The 22,226-nt window shown below is 45.0% G+C and overlaps 1 protein-coding gene across 8 annotated transcripts in view; it reads right to left on the bottom strand.

Annotated features, from left to right (window-relative positions):
- TRIM25 (tripartite motif containing 25) overlaps positions 1-22,226 on the bottom strand; it is a 36,963-nt gene that overhangs the window by 11,584 nt on the left and 3,153 nt on the right. For 2 of the 8 annotated variants that reach the window (XM_043528408.1, XM_043528409.1), the window contains exons 2-9: positions 18,862-18,957; positions 14,776-15,009; positions 13,958-14,114; positions 12,366-12,401; positions 11,593-11,676; positions 10,660-10,725; positions 9,852-9,878; positions 7,981-8,055 (exon numbers count right to left, since the gene is read on the bottom strand). In XM_043528408.1, the coding sequence (XP_043384343.1) occupies positions 7,981-8,055; positions 9,852-9,878; positions 10,660-10,725; positions 11,593-11,676; positions 12,366-12,401; positions 13,958-14,114; positions 14,776-15,009; positions 18,862-18,957 (775 nt within the window). Of the gene's footprint in view, positions 1-966; positions 6,206-7,980; positions 8,056-9,851; positions 9,879-10,659; positions 10,726-11,592; positions 11,677-12,365; positions 12,402-13,957; positions 14,115-14,775; positions 15,010-18,861; positions 18,958-22,226 lie in introns of those variants that run through there. The other 6 variants (XM_027817495.3, XM_037913460.2, XM_037913461.2 and 3 more) reach the window with 6 other exon arrangements.

Genomic DNA, 22,226 nt, shown 5'->3' with positions numbered 1-22,226 from the left:
AAACTCTCCACTGCACACTCAGTTCTTCCCCTGGGAGAACCCCCACCAGCACACGCACACACACACGACAGTTTCTCAATGTGCTCTCAAGCTACTCCGGTGATAAAAGCTGTATCAGAAGAGAATATTCCTTATTTTGGTGAACAGGAAAACCCAGGGGAATAGTTTTTAAACTAGACATTGACTCACTTCTCCATTGTCTTCTTTTTAGGCGAGGTGGTGTTGAGGGAGAAATAGATCTCTCTCTCCCCCCCATCTTTTCCCCCACGGAGACGCTGGAAAGGAAAAAGCAAGCCAGGGACAGATCCACGTCACTTAAGAATACCCATCACAGCAGGTGGCGTTCTCAGTAGTCACCAAGAATCACATTCACTTAGTTTTTGTCTGGGTGCTCCTCAGTCACTTATATCGACTTTTGCGTGGCGAGTGCTTACCTAGCAAAGAAGGTCCTCCAGCCCAATCCGGGTCGCTGGGCTTTATTATGAAAGAAGTATTAAATAAATATTGCTAGTTACAGGCAGCAATCTTTTAGGCAATACGTATGCAAAAAGACTCCCTGGTGCATTTTTATACCAGAGGAAAGTCGCAGTAGTCACTCCCTTTTCCTCCAGTTTTTTGCTTACACTGAATTCTGTCTGCAGCTTCCGCTGGGTGCAATAATGTTCTACACCTCTCTCCCTCAACCATAATGTTGTGCTGCTGTTTAGCAGTTAGTGTCCCAGCCCAGAGCTGGGTGCATTTCAGTGGCAGACGATGAATGCTCTCTGTGTAGTTCGTGAAGTGCTTGGGTACTTTTTAGAAAGGCTCTATATAAAAATTGTACAACATGGTTTGTCTCTCCCTTCCCCACAACACCCCAATCACTTAATCAGTTATAAGACACCCCAAGTACTGTTTATTTGTGGATTATATAGTCCACATTTATAGGGAGCAAGGCCTCTTCAGTTTAAATCACTAAATACGTCATTTCATGACAATCAAACTTTATTGAATTCACAAAACTTTCACTCAGCTGCAGAATCAATAAAAGATCATAACAGATATTAGATTCATCACACCATGCAACTTTTACATCATTAGTCCCAACAACAGGATAGACCTCCCAAATACATGGCTACAGGCTTTCTTGATGAGACAGACTGTAGGTGTTATTGATGCATCACTACATAGAAGCGTTAAAAGCGAGAGCACAGTGAGTATCAACTGGCTCTCAGAACTATCCTAGTTACTGTAGACAATTTTAATCAAAGATGCATTCAATAAAACTCGTTATAATTGTTATTTTTCTTAGCAACAAGATTTTTTCTTAACAAATTTCACATGCAGAGAAATTACAGAAAGAATGATCTAGTGATTCAAGCATTTTGAATATTTGTGTCCTTCCACTCGTTACATTTTTGCACACTTCCCACTCCCCAAAATGCTCCTGGCTTTTTGGGTCACCTTTCTTCCAGACTGAATTCCTAGAAAATTAAGTTTAAAAGGACTTTTTCTTATGGACAGAACTAATCCACTGGATGACTATATCTATTGTCAGTATTAAAACTGATGAAAAAGATACTATTTTTATACCATTATTGGAAGAGAAAAAAACCCTACCTATGAGGTTTTAGCTGCATCATCTTGAGATTGCATTGAAAACAATTGATCAAATTTATTATGCTACGTCTACCATCAACTGTTTTACAACAGATATTCCATCTAATGTAGTCCAAGTGTATCAAGCTAAGCACTAAACACTATAACTTAATTGGCTGTATTTGCAAGAAACTGTTAAGTGTTTCTCATTTGATTTTATAAGAATAGTATAGACATCTCAACCACGTGTCTTGCAGCTAGCCTGAAAGTAAAAGTTACCAATACAACTGTTTGTCCACCCCCGCTAATCCATGACACATATTCCATATCATACAGTAGTGCAACAATCCCCAAACTGTGGTCTTCATTTTGTGGATCTCTGTCAAAGAGCACGGACTACAAGAATTGGACTCCCACTGCTGACAGCCATGGGCAGCACAGGAATACGCAAGTTGCTACCACAAAGCACAACCTTTCCCAAGAAGATTACTCCAAAATGGCCCTTTACTGCTCTGGTGCATTGCAGGATGGGCAGACAGGCCTAGAGAATACCCATGCATCCAAAAGCAGGGATCCTTAGAGGGACTGTCCACCGGGAGTATTTTAAACTCTTCAGTGGGCAACAACATTCCAGCACATCAGAAAACTTGGTAGGCTTCCTTATGTGAAAGGGAATCCAAAATGCCTGAATATTAGTTAAGACTCTTTATTGGAGAGCATGCACCTCCCAGACGATGTGTAAAAACTAGAAACACTTATGTGGATAAAAGTCCAGAGCACTTGAAATCTCTCTGCAGGACTTCACACAAGGAAAAGATCCCAGATCCCATAAAAATCCTAGAATTCCTCAATAGAAAGTAGGACTCTTTAGGGAGGGAAAGAGACCAATGAGCACCTACAATGAATACAAGGTAGGACTCCTTAAGGAAGTGTCAACTGCCCATTTCTTATGGAGGAAAAATCCAAAGCTCTCCTGAGCAATAAGCAGGATTCATTATGGGGAATGAGACCCCAGAGCTCCTGAATATTTCAACAAGACTGAGATCACCTTAGTCGGAAGGTGGGGGAACCCAGCACATGGAAAGCAGTGAGACCCACTTTCCAATGATTCCCCCCTTTGTGTGTTCTTGATGGGCCATACATCAAGGGTCTTTTGTCCCATCAAAGCATCTTTTTCTTCTTGGCAGTCACACTGGATACCACCATAAAGCTCTGTCTTTGTCCTGTCAATTACTTGGTTTCCAACTTTGTCCAGCACTGCACTGGTTTATTCCTCGTTGTTCACACTCATGTTGTCTATGATCCTTCCTATGAGGAGTTATACACAGTCAGTGAGTTCCTATCTCTGATCAGCTCAGCATCAGCTCCTGCTCTCTAAGCTATTTCAAGTGTTTTTGTCCTGCATTCCAGATTGCTTTCCTGCTGAACTGGTTTTGGAAAGATGAACTGGCCCATTCTATATTTCAATACTACAGCTATTCCAAATATGACCTCAGCGCTGGATCACAGTGGGGTTACTAGTTCCTTAACTAAATCCCCTTTTGACCACAGGAATATTATTATATTTTTGACATCTGGTGTCTCTGAACGACTAGACAGTTGACGATGTTAAACATCCAGGCTGGAATGCTGCAATACTTTGCTTTGCTAAAGCACTTCAGAAACTTCAGCCCTTGTAAAATTCTGCCACCAAAACTCTTGTGAATACTGTCTCCTCTCTAATGCTATAGTGTCTGCAGTGGCTTTGCATTATATTTCACAGGGCATACAAAGTTCCATTATGAAGAGCTTTACATGTCAATAAATTTGGTCAATTTCAGCATCTTCCCAGTTCTTTATGGACTGGTCTGAGGACCGAGATCTAGCAAGGAAAGCCTCTCAATGACTCCTACTTATCAGCACAAGACATTCAGATCTCCAACCTTTAGCTGTGTCCCCTAGTTGTTTCTCCAGTTTCAGAGGGTTTTATAGTTATGAACTTCAGCAAAGGTCTCCTATATCGCAGACAATGCCTGGAAGGAGCAATTGCTATACAGGTTCCAAAGTAAACCCATGTCACAGCACATAAAGTAAAAACAATGCATCAGGAGAATAAAAAATGCATTCCCAGAAACATATTCTCCTTCTATCATCCTTTCCAACATGTTGCTAGTTTAGAAGATTCGCCAGCCCACATGCAGATTCAAAGAGGACACAACCAAAGAGGACACATCGCTCAGAACGATGCTTCAATTTTGCCCTAAGGCAGTTTTCAGACTTTTGGAAGCCACTGTAATGATCTCAGTATCATGGCCAAATGGCACATAAAGACTTGGTACTCAGGGAATGCCATACTTCGAAAGAGAAACTTCTCTGACCCTGCGGTGAATGAGCAGAACATTAATACTATTAGGCAAGCCCAAGATATTTTTCTCCACTTCTTCCCACAACCTCCTCAAAATGTAAGGAGGTATTGTAGAGATTCATAATGTGAAGAAGTAAAGCACCCTGATACATTATGTGAGACTGGATGCTTCATTCCAAAAGGCATAGCAAACAGATCCTTTAGATTACCTAAAAAACTAGACGTGGTTTTTTAAATTCTGTTCATTTCAAACAGGGATTTTTTTATTTATTTATTTTTTTAAATGGTGGCGTTGACAAGCACCTTGATCTCTACGGCAGGCGCAATTTGTGGTGCTGCTCACCTTTCCGATCTTTAATACCCTGCAAATGTTCAGAATTTGAGTTGTTCCATCCCATCAAAGCTTTCTTCAAGACAATTGAGATACGCAAGTGATAAATCAGTAACTTCTTAACCCTAGCTACTACACAGGAATTTCTGCAGGGCTTCTTTCTGAAGACACTTGGCTTCGATACATGGTTCTTGGTTACATCACGGTCACTTGCTCCTTTCCTTTAAAAGTTTCTGGTCTTCTATTCCAACATGCTACCCCATGTTGGCTTTTACCATTCAGCGCTAAAGACGTGTATTTATTTAATTCAACCCACACCCATCTGCAATGGTATTAGACAAACCACGTGTAGGAAGTATCTTCCATAGGTTTAACCATTTCAAAAGGCCCCCCGATACCTGTGCAAGGCCGGTCTCTTGCCTATAGACGACTGCCTGAGCAACAGGAAATCAGACAGCAAAAATCCACCTCTAAAACTAGTGACGGGATAAAGCAAGAGAGGTAGAGGACGCTGCTGTGCTTTTTCAGGAAAAAAAAAAATTCCTACATTCGGGACAGAATCAAACTCCCACTGACATCGGTGGTAATTGGATCTGACCCTTGTGTTTAGCCATGGAAATCATTTGATTTCGTCTTATAGTCATCATTTCTCTTTTAAAAGAAGAAATCGGGTTCTTTTAAAGACTTTTGCTTGAACCACCTTTGCTATCTAGTGATTGTAGGGAAAACCTCCGAGAGTTTTCACGGTCGTCAGTGCTCCACCGATGGATTTAGGAATTCAGATGGGAAGAATGGGATGCACCAGCCCCCAAACTGCATATTACAGCCAGTTAAACCTCCCGCCCAGACAGAGTAATATTGGTGCTGATAGACCCAAGACTCATTTGATGCACTGTGTGGCAAAAATCTGGGTCTCCCTCTGTAGAAAAAGGAACAGTGGAGCTGTTGCCTCCTTCTTCTTTAATATTGCTATAAAAACTAGGCGCCTTATTTATTACAATTTAGGAGGTTTAAAAATAGAATTCCTGTTCTGCCCTTTGGGACCTTATTTTTGTAAGTTATAAAACTGGAAATATTCACAGGTAAAATCTTCTTTGAGATGGAGAAAAGTTCTAGCTCTCCTTTACATTCATGTGCAGTAAAAGCCACCTTTCTTCACACATGTCAAACCAGAGCACTAAATCCACTCTGTAGATCTTGCTTTTCTAACCAGTAACTTCCCAGTACTTGCAGGACTGCAGTCTAGTGGTTTTGGATAAGCAGAAAGCCACCAGAAAAAGCCATCCAGCAAGCTAAAGCAAGAACGTATGTGCTTTGAATTAAATGAGCAAGCTAGAACTACCACAGTGAATCCCTGAAAGACAGAGAGGGAGCGAGCAGATGTAAATACCCTGAGCAAACAGATTCAGGTGTGACAGCCTATTATTTCAGCTGGCACAGCGAAAGGATAGTGCCACTGGAAAACACCCAGAAAGCAGGATAGAGCGCTTCAGTGAACTGCGCTCTATATTTGTAGATCAGGTTATGTTTCTCGCCAACACCCAGGAAAATAACGAATCCTCCCTCATAATTGAGCAGCACACCAATCTTGGTGGCCTTGGTGTTGGGCAGACATTTCTCGAGATCATTATGCCAGGCTGAAATTTTTGAATTAAACCACTCAATGCACCAGGAGTTGCTGTTCCTCCCCAGGCGGCTGTCTGCCCCTTCCCTCTCCATGCTCCCGTAGCAGATGCCGATGCCGCAGAAGTTATTCCGTTGCAGTTCCACTTCCCAGTAGTGGATGCCCCTCTTGAAGCACTGGAAGCCCAGCACTTGGGAACAGTAGGTGAAGCGCTGAGGGTGGGGGTTATACTTCTGGGGTATTTCAGAGACCGACATCTTGGTGTTTCTGTCTGATAACAGCACTTTGTTATGAGCGGTGTTGAAATCCAACGTGATTTTAGCAGCATCTATGGAAAAACCCATCGATACATTATAAATACTAAGGCAAGGTGGGGGTGCACGGACAGGCACGTTCGTGTGTGTGTGTATGTACAAAGAGCGGGGGAGCGAAGGGATGGAACAGTTACTGGTCCCATTGCTTACTCTCCAGTAGCTTCCCCTTTTCAGCACGGCAGCTAGTGCCACGCAACACACTTTCCCCTCCGGGTGGGGAGACAGGTATGGCCACTGCAGTGCAGCCAGGCTGGGAAGGAGAGGAAAGGTAGCAGTTTGAGATTCACATACACACACATACATTTACCTCAGTGCTCTCTGGCCACATGATCCCCTAACTCAGACATAGTGTTACACACAGTCCGATCACTGCCACATATAAAGTGAATGAGCTAGCGATGTATTAACTAATAAGGACAGATTAAAAACACAACCCATCCCACCAAACCATATATCCTCAAGGTCATTTTGACCGGGTTACACCCCCCACCCCACCAATCACCATAAGAAGTGCGGCCTCCAGGGAATTAACCCTGCATCCACTACTCTTTGGCTCTGATCCAGCAGAACTGGTGCACAGAAAGAGGGAAGCGTGGGTGTTGAGCAAGATGCCTGCAGTCAGGGTCTGCCACCTGGATCAATACATGGGGACGGGGTGAAGGCAGCGCCTGCTGATCCATCACTACGCAGCACCAACAGTCACTCCTCCAGCAGGCTGGGCGCCCAGGCCAGGACCCGTGGAGGCGCCTGTAGCCCTGAGACAACGGCCGTGGTTGTGGAGTGGGTCGACTGCTGCTCTGTGGCATGGGTGATTTCAGGGTGGCGGAGGAGAGTGAAAGGATCCCTTCCCGCTGTATCCCAAGGGAACTGACAGCACAGCCCTGGTACTCTGGCAGCGCAGGGGTTATCGATGTGGCACTGAAAGGCATATGGCATCATCAACCTACACCCCTGCTTGGAGGTGACCACTCCTACCAAGACAGAGCTCTGCAACATGCCCGGCTTCAACTGGCATGAGAACCCCAGGCCATAAGCACAAGTGGAGTGCCAGAGGGCAAGCGAGGCAACAAGCAGCATTCCAGAATGCCGCCAACACATCGTAGCTGTAGGCGGATCACCAGAGTCCTAACCATTAGCGCTAGCAGAGAGAGAGCCTCACACTCTGGGTCTCAAAACCAATCCACAACTCTTCGGGGTCAGGATGAGACCTTCCTGGGGTGGGGAAATGATCCCATATCTACCCACTGTGGGCTTTCTTCTGAAGCATCTGGTGCTGGCCACTGCCGCAGACAAGATACTGAACTAGATGGGCCATGGGTCTGATTCACCATTGCAATTACTATCTTCCACTCTGAAGTCTCCCCTCTTTTAGGAACCTAACACTAATTTTTAAAAATGCCTTCTGCACCTAAACACCATTAACTTTCAAAGAACCCCACCTGCGAGGCTGAATTTTTATACCATGTCCCAACAAACTCATTTGGAACAGCGATCCCAAGCCAGCAGGGCCATACGTGGGTGGACCTCAATTAAACTTAGCGTCACACCTATGCTAGCAGTGAATTTGACCTACTCTGGCAACAGGTCCAGTATTTTAGTAGTTAACAGCCTTACCCTTTTTCTAGTAACTCCCCTCATATATATCAGTTAACCAGCAATTTCAGTACATTAATAAAGCCATAGCAACATGAAGATCCAGAAAGAAGTGACTCACATAATACCAGTGAAGTTTAACGTGATCATAAGAAGAGTCAGTCATTTTTAAAATGGAACACGTCAGGTTACTTACACTCCAGAAGCTCCTCTCTCGATTTTGTTAAAAAGCTTTCAAGAGATGTTGCACCTGGATTCGCAGTGTTTGGTGCTGAATGTATGGAAGAGAGAGACAACAACAGCATGTCACTTAATTTGTCATTGGGGAACACGCAGAGTTCATACAGTTTCTTTAAATGTAATCCAATATTGTCCTAAAGCTAAATCTATAAATCTCAGATTAATAGAACAGGCCATAGAAAACCAGAACCCCTCTGCACATGGGACAGCCTGGAGAAATCCCAGTGGTTGTTTTAAAGAGCGTATTACTAGAGTGAGTTCTGTTCGCCACAGAACAGGTACAACATGGAACATGCCAGCCAGGCAGCCCCTGCCCTGACCCACTAACAGTCATTACCCTTTTCTGCAGGGACCAGCTCAAGGGGGGAAAGGCAAACTGCAGGCTGAGTTTACATTCTCGTGTATCTCGGTAGAGCCAGCCCCTGGTGGCTGCTGTGATAAAGGTTCTGGGTGTGGACTGCTCACTAACTTATTTCACACAGGCCACGACTGACCTTGGCCGGATTTGAAACTGTGACAGAGGTTAAGCGGTTTCACATCTTATTGCCAAGTCTCCTGTGTCACCCAGTTCCCCATCTTATACTTTTAGCTACTTTTTCCTCGAAGCGTTCAGCAAGTCATGCGTGAGAGGGGGACTTGCAACCTGACTGAGCTAGTTATCATGGGCCCAATCTTGCGGGTGGACAACACCTCCCGCAAAGCCCTCAGCACCCTCGACACCCATGAGAGAAATCAGGATGGAGGACACCTTTCTCCTTGCAGGAAATACAGGCCTACATCTGGGGGAGTTTTTCCAGGGACTTTGATGCAGCTGTTCTCAGGCACTGTGTGCATTTCCTACTCCTGCTGGAATTCTGCACCACTGCACACTGCAGAATTTGCACAGAACTAATGTTCCCTGCAGAATTTTTTCTTTTTCCCCACACAGAATTTGTGATTTCTACCAAAATACTCCCGCTGTCATCCCCAGGTATGACTGGGGCTCTCACTGGGGGCTCCTCAGGCCTGGGGAGAGTGAAGAACTCTAAGGAGCAGAGGTGAGGCTAGGGGCTGAAGTGAGGAGGGTGGGGGCTGATGGGGTGAGGGTCTGTATTGATGGTAGGTTCTGAGCAGATGGGGTGAGGACTGGGAGGATGAACTGAGAGCAGGGGGTCAATGGGGTTAGGGGGGCTGAACTGATGGGGTGGCGATGACGGCTGGAGGACTGAACTGAGGGAGGACTGAACTGTGGGGGGTTGATTATATTGTGTTTATTTGACAAATAAAATATGCAGAATTTTACAATATCATGAGCAGAATTTTAAATTTTTTGGCACAGAATTCCCCTGGGAGTAATTTCCTCACAGCTTAGCCAAATGCAGACCAAGGCTGCCCTGTGTCACCCCTGCATTTCCATTCCAGAGCCTCTATTAACCCAAACTTGACAATTATGTATCTTCCACATGCAGTTCACATTACCACTGTGGGGGTCTTGGATCCTCACTAGTGGCTCGTCCACAGAAGAGGTAAATGACTTTTCTACAGAGACCAGCTAGAGGACTTCGTCCTTGGGCTCAAGCACTAGAGACCAGGCTTTCGGTGAGAGGAGTCTGGGGTCCAGTCCCCACTGACTGCCCACAGAGGACCATTCTCACACACAATTTTGTGAGCTAAATTGACACAGCCAGACACCTCTGTCCTGAAGAGACATGAGGAGCCTTCGCAAGCTAAGCGCTCATTTCCACTTGCCTCCAGCACACTGAAGTCAGCCATCCTCCACTTTGCATTTTAAGTAGTATGTTTTGCTTTGCTTTTTGGAGTAAAAGTCTCTTGAAGTTCTGCACTTACCAGATTTGGCAGGTTTTTTTTTATCCCCTGAAAAAATAAAGGTCTCTGTTACTCAGTGTAAGGCCAGATGTATTAACATGTAAAAACGACATCCACTGACACACAAGAACAACGCTGCAGCTGGTATAGCTCTGCTGAAGCCCGTGGAATTCCTGCAGTTAACAGCAGCTGAAGTGCTGGCACATTGCAGACCAGTGCAGACTTTTTCAGGCTGGAAATTAATTACTACACATACACACCCACAGAGTGTACTTGGTTGCTTACTTCTCCAACAGGCTGACACATACACTACCAGTCAGTTTAACTCTGACAATATAGGGCCTGATTCTGCAGGTGCTCTAGGCACAGAACTCCCGTTGAAACCAATCGAAGATCTAAGTGTCAAGCACTTCAGGGTCAAGCCAGTGGTTTTTAAACCACTACTGCACAGCTAATGTATGACCCGTGCAACACTGCTTGTGTCTACATCCAAGATAGTTAGTTGCTATATGTTTGTTTTGCCCTCTTCAAGAGCTCTAGCTACAGATTAATGGCTCTATATTATACATAGGTCATTTCTTCATGAGGTGATTGTTTTTTTAAGCCAATGGAATGGAGGAGACCTTGCCAAATCAGACTGAAAAACGTCAAGGTAAGAAACATCAGTTCAAAAGTGCTTACCTAGGGCACTTTATCTATGGGTCCCAATGCAAGGTACCAAGAATCTCATCTGCCTTCCCATCCCTCCTTGGCTTCAGCACCTGGCAGGATTGGGCCCCAGGAGCATAAACATGAGCAAGATCAACAAGAACAATGAACAATCACTTACTCGTGTCTGCATCCTCACTCGACTCCGACTGAGGCTTCTGAGGGGCTTTACCTATTTTTGGAGCTTCTTGTGAAGGGAGAAGACAGAACATGAGCAGCTTATAAAGCAGGACACATCACATGCAACAACAGTGGAGGATCAGATATTTATGGGCAGCTTAATCGAGACTTCGGTTCCTTGCACCGTTACTGTGGAATAGCTGGACTAGCAGGCAGAGAACTCAAAGGCCAAGGAGAGGTTTGCTTAGCCTTTCCACCTGCATGGACACACACAGCAGAACCTGAGCTACAGACCAGTAGGCCACCACACCACGTGCAATTTGCTTGGTTAGCCCTCACTAGGCACTCGACCAGATGTTCTCAGCTCCCACTGGGTTTGCACCTTGCAGAAAGAACTCTGCACCTCACAGGACCAGGGCCCTGGATTATAAACCAGCACCAACGGAAGGAGGGAGCCTTTTGGGTGGGTGCAGGAGCAACAAACCAACCCTGCTTGGTCCGCCTTTCAGTGCGCATGCCTGCCTTTTGCGGCAGCCATTACAGGTACACGCCCTCTGGCGGCGCCTAAGAAAGAGGAGGGGCGTGAACTTCCCAGTGCTGGGCACTGCCCTGTTGGGAGGGATGCCACCACACAAGCGCAAGAGACAAGACACGCAACCATCAGTCACATGCACTGTACAGCTGACATCACTGGGGTGTACAATCTAACCAAACTCAGGGCTGGCGGAATAATTTCTCTGAGCTGTCAGCTCTAGTCTTCTTGGCGAAGCTTGCTATTGTTTCAAAAAATGTTTTCAGACAGAGATGTGGTTTTCAAGTTGACGGTGCCCCTTAGTAATCATCTATTTGCTCTAGCGGATACTGTTGCATTGACTGCTAGAGGGAAAATTGTATGAGCAGCATTTAGGTTTTGATGGCCACATTGTTAACTTACGTGATCCCACAGCTTTTCTTCCAGATGCCGAGAGTTTATTTGAAGGGTTTATTTGAAAAGCCTTAGGTTTCCACTGTGGATTTGCTGCAATGAAATTACACACACCATATTTTACAGCTGTATTGCTGTAACAAGCTACAACGAGAGGAAGGATAGTCTTGGGGTTAAGATATCTGGCTGGTACTCAGGAGATCTCTGCCCACGTTTGTGGCAGAGCTGGGAGTTCAATTAAAGCCCCGCTCCTGCAAACACTTCTGCTCAGCTTAATGGGGCTAAGTTAAGATCCTGACTTCACAAACACTTTATCTTTCTGCATCTGTAAAAATAGGGTAATAGCGATTTCTATCTTTCTTAGAGCTTTATGCTGCCAGACATCACTGTAAGGTCTCAGAACCTGGCAACAGGAAAGGCACTAGTCGACTTCAGAGTCTCTAGCTTTTTCCCCTTTCTCTATTACAATATAAGCTGTTTGCAGGAAGGACTCTCTCTCATTGCATGCACAGCACCGAGCACAATGCAGCTCCCAGTCTACTGTAATACTGATGAACCACAATGCACAAGTTTATAAAGATAAGCTCATTACAGTGTTGTCGTCTTCCTACATCTGATACAAGGTACAACAAAAAAAGCTTGGTCTTGCCTGAGAGTCAGGTACAAGTGATCAGTACCTGTACTTTGTAACTGTTTAATAAAAACACATTTAAAAACAGCCAGGGAAGGAGTGAAAAAGATAGAAGCAGGGGAGAAAGGAGGACAGGGCGTGGTGAACTCACCCTTCTCCTCCACACTTGGTCTGGACTGTCCACCTGCTGTTACGGATATTTGTATCAGTAAGTACAACTGTTTCAGATACATATTGATCTTTATTAGCAGCCCTTACAATCCCACTAGCTTGTGTGCAGCAACAAAAGACCTGGCTCTAGACGTGATGAAGATAGCGTGGCCTCTTCAGACACTTTGTAAACAAGCCAGATCACCCTTCACTTTCCAGCAGAGTGCACAGGCCTTGTCTACACTGGAGAAGTGCATCAGTTAAAACTACATGGATTTTAAAGAACGTCTACTTGAAATGGCACAAACCCCTAAAACATCCACTTAAACCGAGTTTAAGCATCTTATTTTAGAGGTTCAGACCACTTCAAGTAGATGGATTTTTAGTTATAGAGAAGTCCACCAGTTTCCCACAGTGGGCTATAGTTCAAAAATCACCCCCATTCTGAGATTTGCCTTTATCCTTAGGTATATAGCTGACCCATGCAGCTAGACTGTACTTACTAACAAAAGTCTGATCCCACAAACACTTACTCCCTCTAGATTTTTTTTCTTTTTCTTCTGAGTGACAGTCAGCCTTTTATATGACTGAACTTGAAGTTAAAGAGCCATGCCCAGGCTGGCTATCAAGGTGAGTCAGCAGAATAACTCTGCACCTCTACAAAGAGGGTATAAAACCTGACACCCTGTCACACTTCAAGAATGTACTTAATTTCAGACAAAAAGTACAGCTTAACACTTTTGATTTGATAAGAGGGATATCTGTCCGATCCAGCAGGTCTGACTTGCAGACATGGAGCCAATAAACTAGAAAGCTTAATGGGGATAACCCAGTCTTCGATCAGTGCTATAAAATTCACTAACATATATTTCACATTCACCATTTTACTCTTGGCTCCATGATTTCAACCTAGCCCTACTTCCCCAGCCAAAGATCACGTATCAAACAACCAACTTTCTGCTCTCTACAACAGGACTCTACACATGCAGAGGAGTATGGAAGGTAAACAACGTTCTATGCCAAGGCTGCAATAGCTGAACAGATGAGGGAAAGCCCAATGTGCTAGGAACACAGACAAACCCGCCTATAGATATACAGGAAAAAAGTGTCATTCCATTTCTTCCTATATTTTTAATTCTCTTGGTGAATTTCTCCTCATAGGCCGAGATACAAGACTAATTTCTTTATTTATCACAGTCTACTTCTTGATGATAATATAGCTTTTTATGAGAGTTCTGTCAAAGCAAAAATCAGTGGGAAAGTATCAAGACACTTATAAGTTTATCCAAATGTAAATAAAGTGTACCACTGTTTAGTCCTGTTGACAAGCTTTAAACAAAAACACACCTAAATCAGTTCTCTTTCCTAACCATCCTGAGTATTTAACTTGTAGTATTTCTATTTTGAGAGGGAGGGTTTCATTACTTTACAAAACAGCTCAATTGACCAACAGTTTTAAAACATCCATATACAAAATTGTGACAAGCCAGAAAAGTCTGCTTCTGAATATTTTAAATTTAAGGGTTATACTATTTGATCTCAAAACAATAAAACAAGGACCCACAGTGGTAATTCTCTCTGAAATGATCATACCTTCCATTTTCTTCTCCTGAGGTTGATTCACCGTTCGTTTCACTATTTCTTTAAGGGAAAAGGCACCTTGATAAATGGTGTGTATCAAGTTTTGGTCCAGATCGATTCTGGGGATGAAAACATCTTTGGTTGAAGTCTGTCGCAGTTTCGCTGCTTTCTGTAATAAGATATGGAAGAGCTCATGAAGTCAGGGATAAGTCACTGCATAGAAATATTTGAGTCTGGAATGTCATAACTGGTTTAAATTAATTTTACTTCTGCATTATTTCTTCTTATGTGTGTTGATTTATTGGGGGGAAGGGAGGTTATATTCGAACACTAATCAGTCATGGCAAAATTCAATAAGAAGTACCCTACATGGATTATTTTCTCATATGATATCTGAAAACAGAGGAAAAGCTACTGTAGATGTGTCATAGCAGTGAACTTCACTTACACCACGACTACTTCTCTGGTTAACTGACCCAGCCAGGAGGGGGCAACTGTGGCTAAAGACTGGGAGAAAAGAAAGATAAACTGGAGGATAATTTGCCTATAAAAAGGGAGAAAATGATTATGCAGACAACAACAGGAATAACAATCCTAACCAGTGATTCAATAGGCAAATAATATCACTGCCTAGAATACTCACAGGACAGTTAACTCAGTGGACACATTTCTATGCCTTTTATAAAGCCAAGTCACATCGCAAATTATTAATATAATCTTTATAGAAAAATCTCTTTTTATGTACAGTCAACAGATTGATAAAAAGTCAGAGCAGGGCTCCTGCAGAAGTCTCTTTCTGAGCTCAAACAAAGTCAAACATCAGCACTCACCTTTAAAAATGTAATGTCATCATCTTCAGTCAGTGTCATTTCAATCTGGTCCCTGATGACCTGAATTTCATTTTTCTTCTTTCCCAGGACGTTATGGACATAATCAAACTTATCACAGACTCGCTTTTCCTCTTCTTCAACCTTCTTCATTGCCTGGTTTTCTTCTTCTTCTATTAAAGCTTTAATTTCCAAGAACTCACTTCTGAGCAAATCCATCTTTCGGGCAGCTGTCTCCTAAATCACCAACATATTGACATTGGTTTCAAAGTGGCTACTTGTGGGGTAAAGCCTTGAGTGAAATATCTCTGCCTTCATTCCATTTCCCCACAGCAGCCCCTCAAAGGGCCTTATCCTTCCCCCCACATCAATGGCAAATCTCCTATTCACTTCAAAGGGAGCAGAAACAGAGCCCATCCCCGCCCTCGCCCCCAAAAATCACTCAGAGTTAGGCATGAAACAAGGCAGGTTGTGCCATCTTATGGTTAAAAGGAGAACTGCAAATCAAGACTTCAAGGTCTGCCTCCTTGGGGAAGTCAAAACACCTCTGTGCTTTAGCCCACCCATTTTGATAAGGATTATAACAACTCTCATCTCACGGGGGTTTTGTGAGGCATCATTAACTAACATCTGCAAAGCACTTCCACATTCCCCAAGACAGACTGGCCCGATGGGGGTGCAAAGTTATTATTCGGAAGGGAGGAGCTGAGTGTGATGTCTCTGACCCAGCAGGGTATTCGCATGTAATAGCCCATTGGTCATCAGCATGGATTGAGTTTGGGACCTCTAGATTTAACAGCACGAGCTAAGAGACCAGATGCATTAGCTTGGAGACAGTAGCAGACTCAGATCTCAATATGTGGTCAAGCTATTAGAGGGCGACAAAGGTCCATATGGAGTTAGAACAGGTTACACTTCCTCTCCCCTGACGCCAGCTGGGTGAAGCTCATCCCTAGCATCAGAAGCCCACAGAAATTCAGCTCCCCATGACATCGGAGTCAGCAGCAGGAGCCTCCAGGTGACCATTTTCAGTTATGCCGCTCCCATGAGGTTACATGGGCACGCACACCCTCAAGAAGTCCCTGCTCCTTTGTACAGCAGAGATGACAATATCAGGCAGTCAGCACAGCTCACGGAAGCGCCACGTTCAGAGGGCAGTGCCATGCACACACCTGCTTACTGGTAGGGGGGAGAGAAAGGTGGAGGAGTTTAAACAGTCTCCAGTCAGTTTGGCAGTGAGATTGCACAAAGCGTGCTCTCACCCCAAAGAGTGCCAGCTGGTTACCCTCACTTTACCCAAGAGGGATTCATTATGGGCTGAATGTGGTTCTTTGTCCCCTTCTAGTGACTAGTCTGCAATAAAGAAGGACAACGCGTCTGATCCCTTAGCTAGCGTCTGTAGCAATCTAAGGTAAACCAAATTAAGGCCCCTCTCAGTTCTGAAGCATGTCCATGCACGGGCTTAATGCAATGTAACTAATCCACTTTTAATTCACACCTTTAGTTAATCTGGATTAGTTTTCCTGAGTGTCCTCATGTAGACAAGCCCTGAATGACATGCCAAACATCACAGAGAAGAGTCTGGAGGTGGAGCATGGAACTGAACCCGGGTCTTCCAAATCCCAGGCTAGCACCCTAATCACTGGATTATCCTCCCTCTTTAGGGAGCAGACTCCCACTGACTTCAGTGGGCTTGGACCAGGTTCTTATTCCTTTAGCTCAAGCTGTACAGGCTCATGCTTTTCAGTGGGTTCTAACTCCACTGTTAGTACCAACGGGGATTACCATGTAAACATAGGCCATTCTTAGTCAGATGATTACAATGCCTTCTGTACGCTTCCTGTCAAAATACTACTTATATGGGTATGTGACTAGGGTGACCAGGTGTCCCTATTTTATAGGGACAGTCGATATTTGGGGCTTTTTCTTATATAGGCACCTAGTACCCCCCACCCCCGTCCCGATTTTTCACACTTGCTGTCTGGTCACCCTATATGTGACAGAATGTATCCCATGTCCACACCATTGTAATTATTTTTGTCTTGTAAGGAATCACTTGAAAAAACTCAAATTTGCTTGCCAACACTGTCCTGATAAAATGTGTGTGGCAACACTGTATGCGAAGTTATAATACTTCCCTGTATGATGTTATTAATACACGTTCCAAACCACAGCCCTACCATGCAAAATTTGGCAAACAGGTCTGTCCTAAAAAAAGTAATGTGCGCTCTGCTTAATTTGCATTTAAGCAATAACCGGAGTTATGAAGCAGGAAGGGGAGACAAAGGAAGTTAAACAGGTGGAAAAAACCCAGCAGGGAATATTCGTCCACATAGACTGTGTCTCCTGACTGAGACTATAAAAAGGAGGAACAAACACCCCAACCCCTCCCCCACATCCATTCAATGCACGTGAACAATGAAGTAAGTAGCCGATGGACTGCTGAAAGCATGTCGTGAGAAAACTTCACTTTGAATTTAACAAAGTTTGTTAAATTAGGCACCAGTTGCAGTTTATCTTTATTTTTCTTGTAACCGTTTCTGACTTCTATGCTTCATTACTTGTACTCATTTGAAATCTCTCTTTATAATTAATAAATTTGTTTTATCTCATCCAGTGTGTTTAAATGGAAGTGTGTGGGAAACTCCATTTGGGGTGTCAACTGTGTGCACATTATTTCTATTACAGACAAAGAGACTTTATATAAGTTGTATTGTCAAGGAGAGGGCTGGGCAGCACGGAACATACATCTCGGGGTGGGGGGAAAGGTGGTCACCCTGCACTATAAGGCTGGTGAGAGCCAGCCAGCGTGTAACCCAAACGAGGCTGCCAGGCTGCAGTTGCACAGACATTCAGGGTGTGGCTTGCATGCTGGAAGGCTGTTTGTGAGCACAGGAACTCCTCACTTAAAGTCGGCCTGGTTAACCTTGTTACATTGCTGATCAATTAGGGAACATGCTCATTTGGCAGCTGCCTGATTTGTCCACTGCTTGCAGGAAGAGCAGCCCGTCGCAGCGAGCTGGTGGGTGGTTGGAACCAGGGTGGACCGGCAGCCCCCCTGTCAGCTCCCCCTAAGTTCCCTGTGCAGCAGCCACCCAGCAGGCTATCAATTGCTGGCAGTTCAGCTGTCCCTCCCCCCACTGCCATGTGCTGCTCCTGCCCTCTGCCTTGGAGCTGCTTCCTGAGACTCCTGCTTGCTGCGTGGAGGAGGGAGGAACAAAGAGGGGGGCTAATGTCAGGGTGTCCCCTTGCTCCTGCACCCCGCTTACCCCATCTTCCATAGAACTTGGGGAACACACGGAGAGAGGGAGCTGCTGCCTTAAGCAGCAGCTGCAGTCTGGTCTCAGCTTGCTGATCTAATTAACAAGGCAGTGTACTTCTGACCCCACTCTTCATACTTAAAGGGGAAATGCGCATCTCTCTCTCTCAAACACACACAGGGTGTGCCTCTGTCTCTGTCTGCCCTCCCTCCTTTCCTGCTGCCTTGTTGAGTGTGAGAGTTAACCCTTGAGGGCTCAGCCAATTGCTAGTTCATCATTTAGCAGGAAGGCATTCCCTGGGAAATATCCCACCCTCTGACTCCTCCACCTCAACCAAGCTTCACAATCATCATCACTCTGTACCAGTATTAAATCGTTTGTTTAAAACTTATACGGTGTGTGTATATAGATATAGATATATATATATAATATAGTCTTTTGTCCAGTGGAAAAAAATTCCCTGGAACCTAACCCCCACATTTACAGTAAGTCTTATGGGGAAATTGGATTCGCTTAACATCGTTTCATTTAAAGTCGCATTTTTCAGGAACATAACTACAACATTAAGTGAGGCGTTCCTGTATCCCAGGTGGGAGCTCCTTCAGGAAGGAATCATAAGGCACCCAAGGTTGCAGAGCAGGGGTGACACAGCTGCTCATTACTCTGGATTGTACCCTGGTACGTCACAGGGTGTTCGCTTAAAAGTCATTCTTATCTGAGTATTACAGCACCTTATCAGGAGCCAAATACAAGAAGCCAGGATCCCAGTGGCTAGCATAACCCCAATAGCAGAACAAGAGCCATTTTTAAACAAGGGCTATCCACTTACACTGGTTTGTCTTTGCAGCACCCTCACTTCATCCAGCGCCAGAGAAGCTTTTTCACTCTGATTATACAGCTCCGTCAGTCTGTTCTTTAGCTGTGACTGCAACAAAACAGATCAGACCCCAAATTAAAAGCGTGGATACTGCACCTCTTCCCAATATGCACCATATAAGTAGTGAAAAGCAAATTAAAAGGTTAGTTTTAATCAACCTTTATCACCAACACTGGATTTTTTTTTAAATCCATTGTTCCTTAACTGTACAAACAAATAAAGACAATCTCTGTACACGGTTGGGACGGTGAGCAAGCACCACTGATGCAGCGCCATGTTTTCTGAGTTGTGATGCACACGCAGTCCTGTAACAATGACATGAGTCTACCAAGGCAGTACTCCTATCACAGCACCTCTGTCAGAGCACTCTTATCACAGCAGCCTTCCTGGCTCTTGTGGGTTTAAGAATGAACCTTAACATAATTTTAACCTAACCCCACCCTAAATAGGTACCCCAGATCCAAAAAATAGGCCTTCAGATTGGCCTACCCAATGTTCTATTATCTTGGCTCAGTTTCTCTCCAGCGTGTTGCTAAGAAGCCCTGCCCAACCGTGTTTAGGTTCTACTTTGTACACACACACAGCAATACAGTTTAGGCAGGATGAGAAAGGTTTGTTACATGAATTCAATACGTCTCACTAACGGTTCAAATTGAGCTACCTGCGGAAGCACATTTGGTTTCACCATCAGATTTCCCAGCCAGAGCATGCTTCTTCGACCACCACCACCCAGCCTGTGCAGAAGACTTTTCAGCTGAAGTTCTTAAAAGGCTGAAGCAAAAGGAGGCAAGTGTCGTTCTCCTCATTTTACAGAGTAAATTTGAGCAACAAAGGTGAAGCGACGTGCCCAAGGTCACTCAGCAGGCCAGTGGCAGAGCCAAGAATAGAACCCAGGTTGTGCTGACTTCCACTCCAGTGCCCCACTGGGCCACAGCATCACACTAGCTATGCCTGGGAGTCACAGAGGTGTTTGTGCATAAACATGTTTATGGCCAGAACCTAAATTGCAGAGCTTGAACATCTCACATGGAAATCAACGGACATCTTAAGCACAAAGGCTTGTAAGACTGGGCCCTTAATAAGCCATGTGATTCCTCAACTCCTCACACTTTCATCCCTCTTAAAACCCCCTTGCAAATGCTACTTTCCTGGTCTACTACACACAGATTCCGCCACTTGAAGAATATTTAGGACCCATTTCTGTGACACTCGGAGCACCCACTCCCTTTTAAGTCACAGGGAGCGGAAGGTGCTCAGCTCCTCACTTGCTCAGGCCCTCTATCTAGATCTGACTAGCTCTAGTGGCTGTAAATCTGAAGAATTAAGAGCTCACCACTGACACAAGTTCTTCATCATTCACTGGACTGTTGTCAGCGGGTTCAAAAGCTGCAGGTGTGCACCTGTGGTCAGAACGGAGTCCATAGACACCCCTCCCCCATCCTATCTGCGCAGGCCCACTCAGAGCCCCACTGAAGCCCCACAGGGATCTCTCTGCATGATGCAAGAGTTTGCCTGCAATGATCTGACTGCAGATCCACAGCCTTAGTACACACAGTACAATGGTGATAAAAACAATGGAACTTCACTACTTCGCTGTGTCCCCATGTGACAAAGGCTAAGCCACCATGGATGTTGGCAAGGTCTGCAATAGCTCCCCCAAAACAATTAAACATGAACCTGAAAGCCATTGTAAGGCCCAAGCGTTCAATCCTACGCCAGCAAATCTCACACTGACATTGGTGGGGCTTCAGCTGTGTAGGACTGCAGGATCAGGGGCCTAAGGCCAGTGTCCATTGAAATACCTGGGAAACCCTTCCACTGGTTTCAGTGGGCATCAGGGCTAAGTTTCCAATCCTGCAAACACATTTACAACTGTGCGTGGTGCTTACTACAATGGGCCCAATCCTGGGGTAAAATGCTGACCCCTCTGATGTCCATGACTAAAGTCTGAGAGAGCTTATTGGGCCCAGGATTTCACCCCAGGGATTTTAAAGAGTAGGTGAACTGGTTTTCTGGATGTGCAATAGCTGTGATAGTTTGGGGTACATGGCTCCTCTGATATTGACTTCTTTCCACATTGTCAGCTATAAATCTTTTGTTTATCTTTCCCCTCTTTCCTCTGAAAAGCAATTTAAAGAAAATTACAAAGAGGGCAGTCACTGTGAAAGATATTTCCCCCCAGGAAAGAGTCAGAGTGGCTACCCAACAAGTATATGCAACAGCAGCAGCAAGGACAGACCTAGCTGCTCTGGAGACGGAGGTCTGCTTTAGCCATTAAAGAACATTTCCCCATTGCAACCACTTCCCTTACCTATTCATTCCTTTGGCTTCTCCCCCAGCCAGTCCAACGCCAGTACTAATTCATGCTAAGTCTGCGGGTGATGTTATAAGATGGGCAACCTAGGAATGAGCCTGAGACCGCCACCTCATTGCATGCAGCTCACATCTGGCTTCCTCCTGCCCTTTCCCTCTCCCCATCCAAAAAAAAGCCCTTATTACAACTCAAAAAGAGTCACTAGTCTTGGCTAAAAAATATTAACATAACTCCCTATAAGCCTGAGGTCAGACTGCCCACCTTGGGCATCTTTGGCACCGGAGAATATCAGACTGGGGCCTCCTGTGCCAAGTTCTAAAGCAGCACTATGTCCCCCAGAGCAGTTTAAATAAAAAAAAAAAAAAAAAAGGCCTTAATGGTCCACGCCTAGATTACTATCCAGCTGATTCATGCACAGAAAACTCCCTCTGGGCCCAACTGGCTCCAAAATCTGGACTGTATCGTGGTATGTCATAAAATGTTCTCTTAAAAGAGGAAGAGAAAAAGATTTCACAGGCAGTGGAACTGACCTTCAGAGCCTGTCTTTTTGTTATAAACTAACCTGGTCTATGGCCCTGATGGCACTTTTGGGGCCCGCAATTCCCCAACTACCTCCCCAGACTGCTGCTCCTAAGGCCGCCTCAGCAGTAGCAGGGGCAGCCGTCCAGGATCCTGGGAAGGGTGCAAGGGGCATCTTCTAAGACAGGGGGTCTCATCCTTTTTCTTTCTAAGCGCCCCCTCCCCCCCCATGCTATGAAAACTCCATGGCCCTCCTGTGCCAAAACAACTGTTTTCCTGCATATAAAAGCCAGGGCCGGCGTCAGGGGGTAGCAAGCAGGGCAAGTGCCCGGGTCCCCTCACCGCTAAGTTGCTCAGGCTTCGACTTCAGCTCCCGGTGGTGGGACTCAGGTGCCCCGGGCTTCTGCCCCACACGGCGGGGCTTCGACTTTCTGCCCTGGGCCCCAGAGAGTCTAATGCCTGCCCTGCTTGGCAGCGCCCCCCC

Source organism: Chelonia mydas, chromosome 14, assembly GCF_015237465.2.
Source record: "Chelonia mydas isolate rCheMyd1 chromosome 14, rCheMyd1.pri.v2, whole genome shotgun sequence".
Taxonomy (NCBI): Eukaryota; Metazoa; Chordata; order Testudines; family Cheloniidae; genus Chelonia; species Chelonia mydas.
This window is presented reverse-complemented; position numbering and strand designations above follow the sequence as displayed.